The sequence below is a fragment of the Phanerochaete carnosa genome (assembly GCF_000300595.1).
Source record: "Phanerochaete carnosa HHB-10118-sp unplaced genomic scaffold PHACAscaffold_5, whole genome shotgun sequence".
Classification (NCBI taxonomy): Eukaryota; Fungi; Basidiomycota; class Agaricomycetes; order Polyporales; family Phanerochaetaceae; genus Phanerochaete; species Phanerochaete carnosa.
This window is the reverse complement of record NW_006767632.1, coordinates 2671276-2684796: the sequence shown is the minus strand read 5'-3', so window position 1 is coordinate 2684796 and position 13521 is coordinate 2671276. Positions and strand designations below refer to the sequence as shown.

Genomic DNA, 13521 nt, shown 5'->3' with positions numbered 1-13521 from the left:
GCTGATTGCTTCGGAGGGTCTGTATCCGTAGGCCAACAGCTTGGAGCTGTGTGCGCATCTGGTAGAACTTTTGGACGTAGCGGCGTGTGCGGACGAGGTCCTTTGCCATAACCTTGCACGCATTCTGTGCGGGCATCGCTGTAAGAGCACGGCTCGAGACTAGGACACAGCGAGACTAACGATCTGTCCGGCCTTTGCACTGCGTTTAATGTCGCCGACGAGCTTCTTCTCCTGCTGCTCAAGCTTCGTCCGCTCGCGGTCGAGCTCGCGCTGTGCTTTGGCGAGCGCACGCTGGTGTTGCCGCAGCCGCTCTGCAGGTGTAATTGTGCGCCCAAACAGTGTTTCCTACAGTATCTGTCAGCAAAAACATGCGTTAAAATGTGTGGAAGTCCCGCACGATAATGTTCATGGCTCGAGAGTGGAGTGATGTTGAGAGAGAGCCGGGTGCTGAGCCACGCGTGAGCCGCCCGACGCTTCGTCTCCGACCACCATTATCTGCGCACTGCGCACTCCTCCCCCATTGGCTCCTGTACTTCTAGCAGCGCCATGTCTGCGACAGGTATTCCCGATGTGGGTGCACATTGTGCTCTCGAGCGTTGCAACGTGAACGACTTTCTACCTATCAAATGTCGCTGCGAACGCCTCTTCTGCAGAGAACATATCCAGCCAGAGGAGCACGCATGTCCCCTCATCAATGAGACTTATACCCCGCAGCCAGGCGAACCGGCAAAAAAGATGCAACGGTGCGCGGCGGAGAAGTGCAACAAGCTGAGCTTGGAAGCGTTCATTGCGGAGAAGGATGATATGCAGGGACGGACACCTGCCCTGTGTCTGCAGTGTCAAAAGGCGTTCTGCGCGAGGTACGAGGTACTTGGACGATGTACATTATATGGTATTTCTACTGCAATAACAGCCACCGTGACCCAGCGACGCACGGGTGTGTTGCTAAACCTGAAGCCGAGCCTCAGCGGAATGAGGCAGCTAAGGCGATACTTGCAAAGATATTCCCCACGCAAACCGCCGTATCACCAATGAGCCCCGCATCATCGTCGAGCGTTCCAGCAAAGCGAAAGGCCCCTCCGAGTAATCCGAAGAAGGCTGCTCAGCTTCGCCAGGTCGAATTGATGAAGATGCGCCACAAGGCGCAGGCTGGTGATCCTAAAGACAAAAACAAGTCTGTCCCTATTGACCAGAAGCTGCACGTCAAGGTGCGTACGCAGGAGAAAGGCGAGGAAGAGAAAATATTCTGGTTCCAGAAGGTAATGTCCCCGCCTGTTCCTGCCAAATAGAGACGCTTTAACCGATGTACGGTAGACTATCATTGCAGGACGCGCTCTCGACATGCTATCTCCGCATTTTGGCGTCTCTTCTGATGAAATGGTGCGTCTAGCAGGTTTGTACCAACTCCATTGAACGCTCTGATCCCTTCAGCAGCACCTCTATCTCGAGAGATTCTCGGCCGAAGACATAGATGAGAGAATACGGTTAGAGTTGGACCGGGCTCTGGCTGACCAGGTGGAGGATGGCGCTCAGCTAGTCCTGAATCGATGATCGGTCTTGTAGCAAAGCTAAAGTGCACAGATAGCAATGTACTCTCACGGCAGAATCCCACTGCTGATATCACTAGGATGCTTCCTGCACTCATTGCTGCACTTGTTCCCAGAAGCACTCTGCACGGGGTGTCGGTTGTCGTATTGCCCAGAGACCCGGACCTGAGGGTAGGCTCCAGGCTTGTTCGGCAAAATACATACCATAGGCGGAAGATTGAGCCCGTAAGGAGCATGCGATTCGTAGTACAGAATGCATAGCGTCCGTGATACCACCTGGCCAAAACAATCGTCCGCCCTCCGGACAGTCTGAGAGCAATTGCCTATACACGGATGCGTGAGACACACCGCTGAGGACGCGGCGAATATATAAAGGACGACATGGCCCATGTCTTCGCTAATTCTCAACCCAACACATACAGGGGCTGCCCAGGATGTCTTCCGTAGACATGATGAAGGACCCGCTGCGCGTGGGCAAAGCCATCCGCGCCCAGCTCGAGCACGAGATTCCCAGGGACTTGCCCCTCGAGAAGGACTTCCGGGTCAGTTATCTCCTGCCCTTGCTATGCCCTGCTGCTGAACGCGCATACTGCCGCAGGAAGGTACCAACTACACTATCACGGACCACGTTAACGAGCTTCACGCACAGCTGTGCCCGGACAAGCGCACCCTCGGGCTCTTCACGTCGCTCGTGAACCATCTACACGCCTTCGCGCGCGAGACGCAGCCAACGCACGGCGAGTGGACGCGTGCAATCGAGTACCTCACGCGCGCGGGCAAAGAGAGCACCGAGTACAAGAACGAGTTGATCCTCCTCAGCGACTGCCTCGGCCTCAGCGCGCTCATCGACGAGCTCAACCACCCCAAGCCATCTGTACGCCCTTCTCGTATTCTTGTGCCCATATGAAAGTGTAATGGTGCTGATACTGGGTACTGCAGGGCTGCACGGACGGCTGTGAACCCGGTCCATTTAAGACCGACGACGCGCCTGAGCTACCCTCCGGCTCATCTGTAGCATCCACAAATACCGCCGGCGAGCTTATGTATTTCGAGGCAACGGTCAAGGATACCAAGGGCCAGGGTGTTCCGGGTGCTAAAGCTGAGATGGTAAGGCATCCCGTGCTCTGTGGATGAGGTCGGGATGCTGAACATTACGCGTGCAGTGGCAAGCAGACGGCGACGGCCTATACGATGTGCAGTATCCCAATAGGCCTGAGATCAACGACCGGGCACGTATTATTGCTGAGCCCAATGGGCACTTCAGCTATCGCGGTATCCTGCCGGTCGCATATCCCATTGTGCGTCCCTAGCCCAGGTTCACAGACTGAACGTCATGGCTGACCTAGGTCCGCAGCCCAGCGACGGTCCGATTGGCGACTTCCTGCACGCTCTAGGACGGCATCCGCATCGGTCGTCACACATCCACTTCATGATTACTGCACCGGGCTACGATGACCTTACGACGGCGCTCTACCCATCACACTCGCCTTTCCTGGGTACAGATCCTGTGTTTGCGACCAAGAAGTCACTAGTAACGAGTGTTACCGAAGAACGCGACCCTGCGAGGTGGAAGGCGATGGGGTTCAGCGAGGGCGAGGTGCAAAAACGTGGAGGACGCGTGTGGCTGTGGAAGTATGAGTTTGTGCTACCAAGCGTCGAGGAGGTCGTGGAGCTTAAAAAGCGCCATGACGCGAAAGTGTCAAAGCTTTAGACGTGCGCTGGGACAATTCCTGCCGCATGACCACCGTAATTTCGGATTGCTGAACGTCTATATTTGATCCAACATCGTACAGTATATGGCTGTACGTCGGAATGTGCTTAGAATCCCTTGCTGACGTCGGGATATACATCAAAACGTCTCTGGGTCGTGACAGGGATGACTGTGCGGGTCGTGTGGAATACTTCGGGGTCTGGTGGGTTGCTCAGTGAGGTAACAGGGGTGATGGAAGCGAATGGCGTACCAATATCGACAAACAAGATGTCTTCTTCGTGCTGCAGCTCGCCGATAACCTTACCCCTGGAAGTAACCGTCGCTAAGTACGACAACGACCGACCGCACGAGTAATAGACTTACATTGGATCCGAGACAAGGGAATGGCCCCACTACAAATTCTTCAGTGGTAGACCGTAGAAAACTGCGCGCCATACTTACGGCATGGTACTCGGCGCTGAGGTCCCGCGCTGGACTGCACATGGCAAAGAAGATTTGGTTGTCGATTGCCCTAGAGGGATTGCCCTATAAGCAGCCTTCCCAGGAGAGAGGTGTGGCGTATCACCTAGCGCGTTGAAGCAGCTCCCAGTGCAGCGGACCTGTGGTCAAGTTGAATGCGCCGGGGTAAATGCATATCTGGGCACCCTGGCGCGTCGCAATGGCGGCAAGCTCGGGGAAGCGGATATCATAGCATATGCCGAGACCAATGCGCGCAAAGTCCGTGTCGAAGTAGTTCATTGTCGTTCCGCCTGTCAGAGTCTCACTTTCCTGCAGGAGTGCTCATGAGTTGCGGACAGACAAGTAGAGGGATGAATTAACCTTGAATTTGATCTTTCCAGGGATGTCGATGTCAAAGAGGTGAACCTTGCGATGTGTGGCAACAAGCTCGCCTATGAGACAAGATGGGTACGACACGGCTCTCGAGTGCACTGAGACCTACCCTTCGGGTTATAGACCGTTGAGGTGTTGTAGACCTTGCCCTCTGGAGTCCTCTCTGGAATAGAACCTATCCATACACGTGTTCAATTCCTGGCGCGAGTAAAGCGGATGCATACGTACCACCCAGCAGCCATATTCCTGTTTCCTTGGCTACCGCAGACAGCAGCTTGACAGACTCGCTTTCGGATTTGTCTGCATTGTACGGCTGGCCCGGCTGATAGCCAATGGTCTCAGCGTAAATCGGGAAGTGGACGTGTCCGTAAGGTGAGTTAAAGCATTCCTATGATCAAGAATTGCTTCAGTCGCGCCAGGGCTACCTTCAGTGGGTGCATGAGCGCACAGGGAGCACAATGAGATCAGGTCTCTTCCCACTAGATCCTCCCTTTGCCGCCTTGAGCACCATTTCATGTGCATGCTTCAGGTTTGCTGCATGGAGATCATCTAGTCTGAGTATGTGCACGCGATGTTCCCACGAGACTCGCTCACCGGCCTTGTCTGCGCCAATTCCACCGAGCTGTATGAGCGCAAGAGTAAAAGGTTTGAAGGTAGGTGCTGATGACATGGCGAACGTTCTGGACAAGAATGGTTTGCGGAGGGAGGGACGGAGGTAGCTGGAGAACATCCTCTGGCCTCGCGTCCGTAGGCCGGCCCGCAGTGCGGGGTCGAGATAAGATTAAATCAAGCTAGCGGATCAACTAGATTAGATCTGAGCTGTGGATGACAGTGGTCCTCGCATTTATGTAGACCCGTAACTTAGCTCTCAAACAGAGCTTCTACCTCTCTCAGACCAATTACCACCTACCTCTCACAATATATCTCACCTCTTGATTCGCGTTTCTGCCACACAACGCGACTTTTTAGTCCACTCAGGGGTGCTCTACAACCATTTCTGAAGTTCTCTAGTCGAGCAGCAAAACAGCGGTGAGCAAATATCATGGCAGCCCTGAGGGTTGCGCGCGCACACATATGTACTCATAATAGAGCCGGTTTTTTGTGGGGACGAATATGCTTGATAGTTTCACTATAGTCGAGGAGCGCGTATCGGGACATGATCAACTCAGATATCGACCACCATGGTGCCCAGGAAGACCACTTTGCTAGTCCTATACAATCCTGCCGCAGGTGCTGGACAGGCACGCGAATTCTTCGAACACGAATTATTGCCCGTATTACGTGAACATGGACACGAGCCTGTTCAAATTGTACCGACAGCGAGCCCGGGGCACGCGGGTGAGGTCGTCGTGAAGTTCCTCAACACCATCTCGGAGCAACGATTGGACATAGTCCTTGGATCAGGAGACGGGACTTTGCACGAGATCCTCGATGCCGTCGATCACGTAGGGCCCACAGAGCTACACGGCCGATTCAGAGAGCTCACCTTCGCCCTCGTCCCCTGCGGTACTGCCAACGCGCTATATGCCTCGCTCTTCCCCCCAACACCCGGGGAAAGCGAAGAACTCTTGGCGTCCAAAACGCAGTCGTTGCAGTCGCTGCTTGTCGATGCAATGACCACACGCCCACTCACACTTGCCCGGACTACACTCTTATCGATGAGCGCCGCACCGCAATCTGCCGACGCGCGCACGTCCATCGCTGCAGTTGTAACCTCGACCGCGCTGCACGCCTCCATATTGCACGATTCCGAGGCTCTGCGCGCGACGCATCCCGGCGTAGAACGCTTCAAGCTCGCAGCGCAGCAGAATATCACGCGTTGGTACCGCGCCCGCGTCCGTCTCTTCGTGTCCCCGCCCGCCGTGCCCGGCGCGACGCTGACACCGGGAGTGGAGGTCTATGACCCCGTCAAGGACCAGTTCATGTTGTCCGGAGGCGGCGAGACATCACTTGGCGGCACTATCGTCGAGCTCGATGGCCCGTTCGCATACTTCCTCAGTACAACAAACGCAGACAGGCTGGAGCCGACGTTCCGCGTCGTGCCCAAGCAGAGCACATTCCCTCCCCCATCGCTGTCCAGTCCCGCGACAATGGACGTCGTGGTAGTGCGCCCGCTGCGAGATCCGTCAATCTCAGATGCCTCGGAGCAAAGCAGGCAAGCATTCGCGCAGAAGTGCATGACTGTCATGGGCGGAGCTTATCGTGACGGTGCGCACATCAAGATGCGGTATGGATCGAATGGAGAGATTGTGGAAGGACAAGGGGAGGGGCCGACTGTAGTTGAATACTTCAGATGCAACGGATGGGAATGGATACCGGTCAGTACATACTCTTTTAGCTTAACTGTGGCATTGACCCGCTTTACAGGAAGAAGACGACGAAGCTGCACATCTCATCTGCGTTGACGGTGAGATCCTACAGATTGAGCAAGGTGGCAAGGCGCTATGTCAAGCACTGCAGGACCTTGGAGAGATTAAGGTCTCCGCATACGCTTAAATCTAAAGTCATGTATCATTATTATTCAAGCCTACATCCTTGAGCATCCGTGTGTTTGTATGAGTGGTATTAGGAGCAGTTTCAGCCTTCCGCAGATCATGGTATGTCCGTTCATGCAGTGACGTTCCGTGTCACCTCGCCCGAGATGATCTTAGCAACGATCTCCTTTGCTTTAACATGCACCTCCTCGACTGTGACAGATGAGTCGATCTGTAAAGGCGTCAGCGCAATGAAGTCGTCGAAATTGCACAATAGAACACACCTCAGCGACCTTGGCCTGCTTGTTGTAGTGCTCAATGACAGGCATCGTCTGCTCGTGGTACACGCGGAACCGCTTGCGAATGCTCTCCTCGTTATCGTCCTCACGGCCGCTCGTCTCCCCGCGCTTGAGTAGGCGCTTGAGCATCTCATCCTCGGTCGTTGTGAAGAAGAGAACGATGCGCGGCGTGCACACATCCTCCTCGAACTTGAGAGCCTGGTCCATCTTGCGCGGAAAGCCGTCGATCAGGAAGCGGCCGCGGCCGTCCGTCCAACCCTCGGCGCCGCTATCCCCGCGCGTCTGGAGGGCCTCGCGCATCGCGTTCTCGAGGAGTTTGATTGTAACCTCCATAGGCACGACCTGCCCCTCGCGGATGTATGTGCGGATCATCTCACCGTGCGCAGAGCCCGGACGGTCCTGCTCTGCGCGTAGGAGGTCGCCGGCTGCAGAACGAGAGTATAAAGGACGGCAGATACGACTGAGACGGGAAGAACGTACCTGACAGGTGGCAAAAGCCAAAGTCCTGAACGAGGTTGGCGCACTGTGTGCCCTTTCCTGCGATACGCGCTTGGAATAGATACAAAGCGGAAAGCATGAGGTCCACTCACCGGCACCAGGGCCTCCTAGCACAAAGATTACGACGACTTTCTCGCCGTCTAAGACAGGTGTCGATACTGTGGTCTCAGCAGCAGTGGCGGTGGCAGCTTGGGGTGCTTCCTGGCGGTGACGGTGGGGAATATGCAGCGCATCGGCAATCTTCTCTATAACACCGGGCATCGTGTATATGGCGACAAGAACGGGGTCTTAACGCGTCTTGTCCTTGGAGAGGTCCTCGGGGTGAATGGGAGGGATAAGCGGGCTGTCGCGTTGGCGGGCCTGCCGGGATGCGGGGTATGTGGCCTCGCGGTGCTGGATGAGGTAGTAGAAAGCAGCGTAGGAGGCGAGCGAGACACCGACGAAGAGGAGTGGATTGGGATACTTGCGGTTACTGGGAGACATAGCCCGAATCTGCTCATCAGTCCTGTTCATCTTGTCTCGGCCATGTGCGCTCGTCCTCCCATATATGGAACTACGGCGGGACGCCCATTCAAGCGCCAGAACCTCTACCTTTCTCCACTACCTCCCCATGGATATCCGATACGACCACGGCTCCGAAGTACACGTCGTGCGCGCAAACTGTGACGATGCTCCAGACTTGATTGCCATTGGTGGGGATCACTCAGTACAGGTCCTGCTTACCGTATGCCCGTCCCGCGTTGTATTGCCCGCGCACGCTCTGAACTCATCTAGATAGACAGAGACGTCCGCCAGGGTTATCGCCGACTTCTACATAGGATGCAGAATTACCGCAATTGCGTGGTCGACGCGCTGCACCTCACCATCAACCACGGACGAGTGGTCAATAGAGTGCGTACAGCTGCCTTCGCTTGTCGCGTGAGCTTCTACGAATGCGTTTGATAGACTGGCAGCCGCTGGCTTAAACTTTGGACTGTACCATCTGTCGAAATCGCGTGATGTGTCAGAGGACGTGTTCTCGTTTGGCGGTGGCCTCAGCGGCCACCACGGCCGGGTGAACGACATGGCCTTTTGCGGCGGCCACTCCGACGACAGCTGGCGATATGTCGCGACGGTATCCGGTCCGTCGCCCACCCATTTTACATTTCCTTCTCTTGATGCAGCTGTGGTATAGACGACAAGATGCTCATGGTATGGGATCTGAAACCAACACTACACATTGCCTCTCCCGGCTTGCCCTTGTCCTCGCCTACGCCGCGCCCACAGCCGACCGCATACGTGATCAGCTTCCCATACCCGCTCGCGACCGTCGCCGCACACCCCAGTACGAGCAAGGAGTTCCTCATCGCCGACGCACGCGGCAACATCTTCCTCACCGACTGGCGCACCGACCCTGAGGAGAACGAGCAGGCCTCCTGGCGCAACTCAAGCGTCATCGAGCTCGTCGAGCCCCGCGCACTCAGCGACACCGTCCGTGGCGTGCCCAACCGCTATGCGAGCAGCGTTGCGTGGAGACGCGACTCTGTGGACATGTGCGTCTCATCTTTTGTAGCATACGTCACTCATTGACAGAGCCTGCAGTATTGGCGCCGCATACGGCTCGCGCTTCTCGCTCTGGGACCTCTCGAAGCTGCAGGGCGGCAAGCCGAATGTCGTGGGCCCGACCTTCCCGGATGGCGGGACCAGGTTCCGCTGGTGCACGACCTACCCGGAATACTTCGCTGTGACGACCAACAGTACCGCCAAGGGCGCTGTCATCCATGTCTACAATACGAGCTACCTGCAGGCGCAGCCTACCGTGTTTAGCATTGAGGCTCGTCCGCTGTACGTGCGCGATTTCGACTTTGTCGGCGGCAAAGGCATCCCCCGTATCGCTGCTGCTGTCGGCCGCCAGCTCATTGTATTCTACATCGGCGTCGAGTCGTAGGAATTGCGCGTGTAACGTAGCAACCTCGTGCTTTGGGATATGCAAGCGGAAGATACATTGTGTGGTATATCCTAGAATGACACAAAGCATAATTACGCAGAGGCACCGCGAGATGGGGTAGCTGTGTACAAGTCTAGGAATTAGTCAACAAGTAGGCATGTCCGTCGTGAACGAATAAAGGAAAGCAAAACAAGCATCACAGCAGTCGTGTAGAAATGAAATTGGGCATTCAGTCGTGAAGGGCGTAAGCTAGATAACAACAGGGAAGGCGTAGCAGGATAGCAAGGAAAGGACAGACAAACCAGCACAGTGCGCAGTCTCATCAGATTAGAGGAAAGACACCATATTGGAAAGAGGGGGGGACAGTACTATCGCGACACCATTCCACCGTAGCCATTGTGTGAGCTGCTGTACGGCGGCGGGGGGTATGGGTGGTAGTGGTGCCTCGTCGGGTTCGTGTGCGTGTACCCGGTATGGCTCGGCTCGTGATAGCCCATCCCGCCTGATGCCCCGGTATGCGGTGTCCCGAACGTGCCGCCGCCATCAGGCATCGTGAGCGCGAACCCGTTCACTGCGGGATACGTACCACCTTCGATACCTTCGCCGAAGCCGAGCTCGCGGAACATTGTACGATAGTACGTTGCGTCGGACTCGGTCGGGACGTATGCGGGCTGTTGTGGCGGCGAGCTGTATGACGATGCGTGCTGTTGGGTCTGTGGGATGGGAGGGGGAGGGAGCGTGTGCTGCGGTGAGCTGTTGGCGTAGGGGTATCCTGATATGCTACTGCGCACAGATGAATCTTGCGCGGAAGGGTATTCTGAGTCGCGAAGGTGGGCATGATTATGAGACGAACCAGACATAGATGGAGGTGGAGGTGCAGATGACGAAGTGGAGAAGTGGTACGATGGATGATGGTCAACGTGCATCGAGTGCTGCTGTTGGTATATAGACGGAGGTGAGTGCACCGATGAGGGTCCTGAAGAATACGACGATGCTGTGACATCATCAGCTTTCTTGTTAGTTGGGCTCAGCAGAAAAATTTGCTTACTTGAGAAGCGGGACTCGCTGGAACGCGCGCTCTGCTGCTGCTGGTAGCGGTCTTTCTCAGCTTGCTTTGCGCGAAGAGTGTCGTTTGCAACTAGCGCCTTCAAGAAGCGTGCATGATATGCCGCGGCACTCGACGAGCTCGATAACGTCGACGCTTCGTGATACGCATCAGCCGTCTTGGAGATTGTGCTGTGAATCTCTTCAGTGGCCCCTTCGTGCAATTGAGCGAGCGTATTGGAACTCCTCAACAGCTGCCGACAAGAATGAGTGGAGCCCTCAGCAGGGTCATAAAAGCTGAATACCTTCAGCAGGAAGACGGCAGCGTAGGCCGTCATCACTGTGGTAGACTCTTGGCCATAGCGCTAGATTTTCCCCGGACATCAGCGACTTCTTCAAGTTAGCTTCCCGGGCACACTCACCAGCATCGCCATTCCAGCGAAGTCTTTCGTAACGATCTGCAAACTCTCCAGCGCACTGGTGTAGCATGCAGACAGTGCTGCGAGGCTGGGAGTAGCACGGGTATTCTGGGGCACAACTATGAGCCTGTGTGTGTCACCCGGCGACCAAGCACTCACCGACGACAATGGTCCGCTGATACCGAAACTATTTAAAAAGAGCCGCACGTATAGCCGGAAGAAGCTCAGGAACGCGATGTGGAATTTCTCGCCATTTGCTGGGGGCGTCAACGCTTTCAGCGATCACCCTGGGACAGAACGGGAAGAGAGATCCTACCTCGCTGCATCTCCTGCTGCCATGTCTCACCCCACTGCGTCAGCTTCCCGTTACAATTGCGCAGCAAGACGTCGTAGTTCATGTCCGTATGTTGACCCTGAGCGCCTCTGTTGGACGCAAATACCTCCGTAGTCTCCGAGGCAATTCTCCGCAGCTGGACAAACGCGGCAACAATGACATCCTCGGGACGAATGGGCGTCCCACCTTCCTCGTGCCAAGCCGTAGAGTGTCGGACGAGCTCGCACTCGGGTAGCATCCACTGGCGTCCTGTCTGCGTGCTGAGGCTGCGGTCGTGGACGAAGAGCACGAGATACGTCCTCTCGCGGTTGCGGCGCTCGAGGAATTGTCGGTCCGTTTCTTCCGGCGAACGTTTTTCCACATATCGGTTGAGTCCAAGCTCCACGGCCATCCGACAGGCATATCCGATGTACGTCCAGGTCCGATTGTCGTCGGGCTCCCTCCAGTAGGTGAGACACGCGAACGCTTGACAAACCTCGACGCGCTTCCATTGTTCGGCGAAAGCTTTGACCGCAAACTCACCCGCCAGCTGCCGAACGTGTTTGTACAGCTCCTCGGCGAAGAACTTGCAGCATGCCATGATAATGGTGGTGAAGAGGAATGGACAACGCGAGCGCACATAGTTGACGGTGTGCAAGGCGGGGTCGAAGAGATTGATGAAGGGGTTCAGGCGGAGGAAGAACAGATCAAAAAGGATCTCTGCACGCCTCTCGTCCACAATTCCGGCGGCAATGGGGTCCTGAAGGGCCTGGAGACCTGAGAGAGCACTCAAGGGCGGCTCGGTAACGCGGGGGACATGGGGTGAACGCGAGCGTGGTTCATCCATTGTCTGACTGCGTTCGGACGTGGGCCTCGACGGCGGCGGCTCGTAGGGCTCAGGGTTAAGAATGGTCTTGAAGAACTTAGAATTACGTTGTTCTTTTGAAATGAGCTCCTGGGGAAATATATTGTTGTCTTCCGTTTTCTCGGATTCCTCACCTTCCTCTTCATTGCCTGTACGCGACGAGCTGGACAGAGGGCCGCCCTCGTAATCTGGAGGCAAGTTGAGCGGTGGAAGCTCATTGTTCGGGAAGCGGTCGGACGGCCTGGCCTCTGAAGAGTAAGGCAGAGCAGTAGCTTCGGCATTTTGTGACTTGAGCTTTGCGCTGTTGAGACCCTTCTCCAACCGGCGGAGCATCTTGGACGCCTCGGACAGCCTGAGTGCAATGCTCAAGATGAGTGCATATAGTCACATGGTTTAAGCTTACTTGGAGCCTGGCTTGCGCCCACGGCGGTGTTTCTCGAATATGCATCTAACGGCGATATGAGTGGATGACCTATCGGTCATTTGGAGGAATGGCAACTCACTCTGTACCCGAGCGCTTGCAACGCTGACAAGGCTGACCTTCTTCCGCACCCACGCACTTCATCTGCAAGGCCGTCTATCAGCGATAGTGGATTAGGGTGCAGGGTCGGAGGCTTACCTTGGCTGCCCTACAAACGGTACATGCTCTTGCTCCTCTGACGACAGCAGGCTTACTGGAGGCCGGCGGGCACGTGTTGAGGATATGAGCGAGTAATTAAGTGGAGGATGGTGCGTACTTTTGCTTTGCAGGATCTGACACAGACGTCGATGCTGAGGCCGAAACCCCTGGAGTAGGCGAAGACCGCGCAGCGGACACAGGCTGTTCCATGGTAAAGGCAGAATACTGTGGGGTATGTTCTACACGGGGATCAAGCGTTGAGGGTGACAGCCGGGGATAGTCGGAAGATAGCAAAAAAAAGGTGCGCTCGCTGTCGCGGACGACGAGCGCGAGGATGGTAGGTGGTGGTGGGGGAGAAACGAGAGAGAAGACGGGGGGCGAGGATGGTTTGAGTGTGTTTGATGTGTATGGGCACGAACGCGGCGATAGTCACGCTTCACGGAGAATTCACCGGTTTACTGTCACATATGTGACAGGAACCGCCGCCGGTAACCTTGTAGGGCAGTGTTTATCTCCTAATCTAGGTGGCTTGCGTCACAAATGTCACAGACGCATCCTGGGGAAACGCCGGATGCGAATTAACCGGCGGGCGGTTATCTTGCGGAAGTCAATCGCCTCGGACCCCGAATCGGTCACTATACCATTTTCCCCTTGTGGCCAAACGCCCGGGTCGCCTTTGATACCCGCTCGATCTGTGCGGTCCCGGTGTTGCCCCCTCCTCCACCCCTGGCTTCGCACTCGCCGACGGCGGAGCAGACATCAGCCAGCTTCTCACCGAGCGCAGCCAGTGCTGTACTCATGGACGCCGACGTCGCCCAATGCACCCTGTTACAGAGGCAGAAGACAGCTCGCATCACTCGCACGGCTGTCCGGGTCCCCGTATTATTGCGCCACGCATTGACCAGCAAATTGGGCGTGACCGGCGGTGTTCGACTTCAGTACCGTCTCCGGGCCTCTCCGTGCCGATGATAAAG

At 55.9% G+C, this 13521-nt stretch overlaps 7 protein-coding genes across 7 annotated transcripts; 3 read left to right on the top strand and 4 right to left on the bottom strand.

The window, feature by feature from the left end:
• Positions 1-166: 166 nt before the first annotated feature.
• On the bottom strand, positions 167-428 carry PHACADRAFT_184590 (uncharacterized protein; the record flags this gene model as incomplete). Its single annotated transcript, XM_007396081.1, has 2 exons — positions 398-428; positions 167-345 (listed from the first exon to the last, which is right to left on the bottom strand). Coding segments are annotated over exons 1-2 (189 nt in total), but the record flags the coding sequence as incomplete, so codon positions are not given.
• Positions 429-469: 41 nt separating this feature from the next.
• PHACADRAFT_121751 (uncharacterized protein) lies at positions 470-1660 on the top strand. The gene is made up of 4 exons (XM_007396080.1): positions 470-860; positions 914-1259; positions 1315-1380; positions 1435-1660. The coding sequence occupies exons 1-4, from the start codon at positions 547-549 to the stop codon at positions 1549-1551; spliced, it is 843 nt and encodes a 280-aa protein (XP_007396142.1). The 5' UTR covers positions 470-546; the 3' UTR covers positions 1552-1660.
• A 322-nt stretch (positions 1661-1982) lies between these two features.
• PHACADRAFT_256725 (uncharacterized protein) lies at positions 1983-4781 on the top strand. The gene is made up of 14 exons (XM_007396079.1): positions 1983-2089; positions 2146-2421; positions 2487-2654; positions 2711-2845; positions 2902-3457; positions 3509-3564; positions 3622-3650; positions 3700-3769; positions 3824-4026; positions 4078-4148; positions 4199-4264; positions 4318-4477; positions 4538-4623; positions 4684-4781. The coding sequence occupies exons 1-5, from the start codon at positions 1997-1999 to the stop codon at positions 3256-3258; spliced, it is 1029 nt and encodes a 342-aa protein (XP_007396141.1). The 5' UTR covers positions 1983-1996; the 3' UTR covers positions 3259-3457; positions 3509-3564; positions 3622-3650; positions 3700-3769; positions 3824-4026; positions 4078-4148; positions 4199-4264; positions 4318-4477; positions 4538-4623; positions 4684-4781.
• Positions 4782-5270: 489 nt separating this feature from the next.
• On the top strand, positions 5271-6585 carry PHACADRAFT_28832 (uncharacterized protein; the record flags this gene model as incomplete). The annotated part of the gene is made up of 2 exons (XM_007395182.1): positions 5271-6407; positions 6457-6585. 2 exons carry the CDS (start codon positions 5271-5273, stop codon positions 6583-6585), a joined length of 1266 nt encoding a protein of 421 aa, XP_007395244.1.
• PHACADRAFT_256723 (uncharacterized protein) lies at positions 6582-7646 on the bottom strand. The gene is made up of 4 exons (XM_007396078.1): positions 7453-7646; positions 7343-7399; positions 6848-7287; positions 6582-6795 (listed from the first exon to the last, which is right to left on the bottom strand). Exons 1-4 carry the CDS (start codon positions 7619-7621, stop codon positions 6697-6699), a joined length of 765 nt encoding a protein of 254 aa, XP_007396140.1. The 5' UTR covers positions 7622-7646; the 3' UTR covers positions 6582-6696.
• Positions 7647-7648: 2 nt separating this feature from the next.
• On the bottom strand, positions 7649-7843 carry PHACADRAFT_161872 (uncharacterized protein; the record flags this gene model as incomplete). Its single annotated transcript, XM_007396077.1, has 1 exon — positions 7649-7843. The coding sequence occupies one exon, from the start codon at positions 7841-7843 to the stop codon at positions 7649-7651; it is 195 nt and encodes a 64-aa protein (XP_007396139.1).
• Positions 7844-8009: 166 nt separating this feature from the next.
• On the bottom strand, positions 8010-12776 carry PHACADRAFT_256720 (uncharacterized protein). The gene is made up of 14 exons (XM_007396076.1): positions 12666-12776; positions 12548-12602; positions 12432-12493; positions 12332-12376; positions 11067-12280; positions 10910-11007; positions 10754-10858; positions 10637-10696; positions 10336-10585; positions 8942-10281; positions 8535-8892; positions 8306-8481; positions 8139-8251; positions 8010-8084 (listed from the first exon to the last, which is right to left on the bottom strand). The coding sequence occupies exons 5-10, from the start codon at positions 12259-12261 to the stop codon at positions 9656-9658; spliced, it is 2334 nt and encodes a 777-aa protein (XP_007396138.1). The 5' UTR covers positions 12262-12280; positions 12332-12376; positions 12432-12493; positions 12548-12602; positions 12666-12776; the 3' UTR covers positions 8010-8084; positions 8139-8251; positions 8306-8481; positions 8535-8892; positions 8942-9655.
• Positions 12777-13521: the final 745 nt, after the last annotated feature.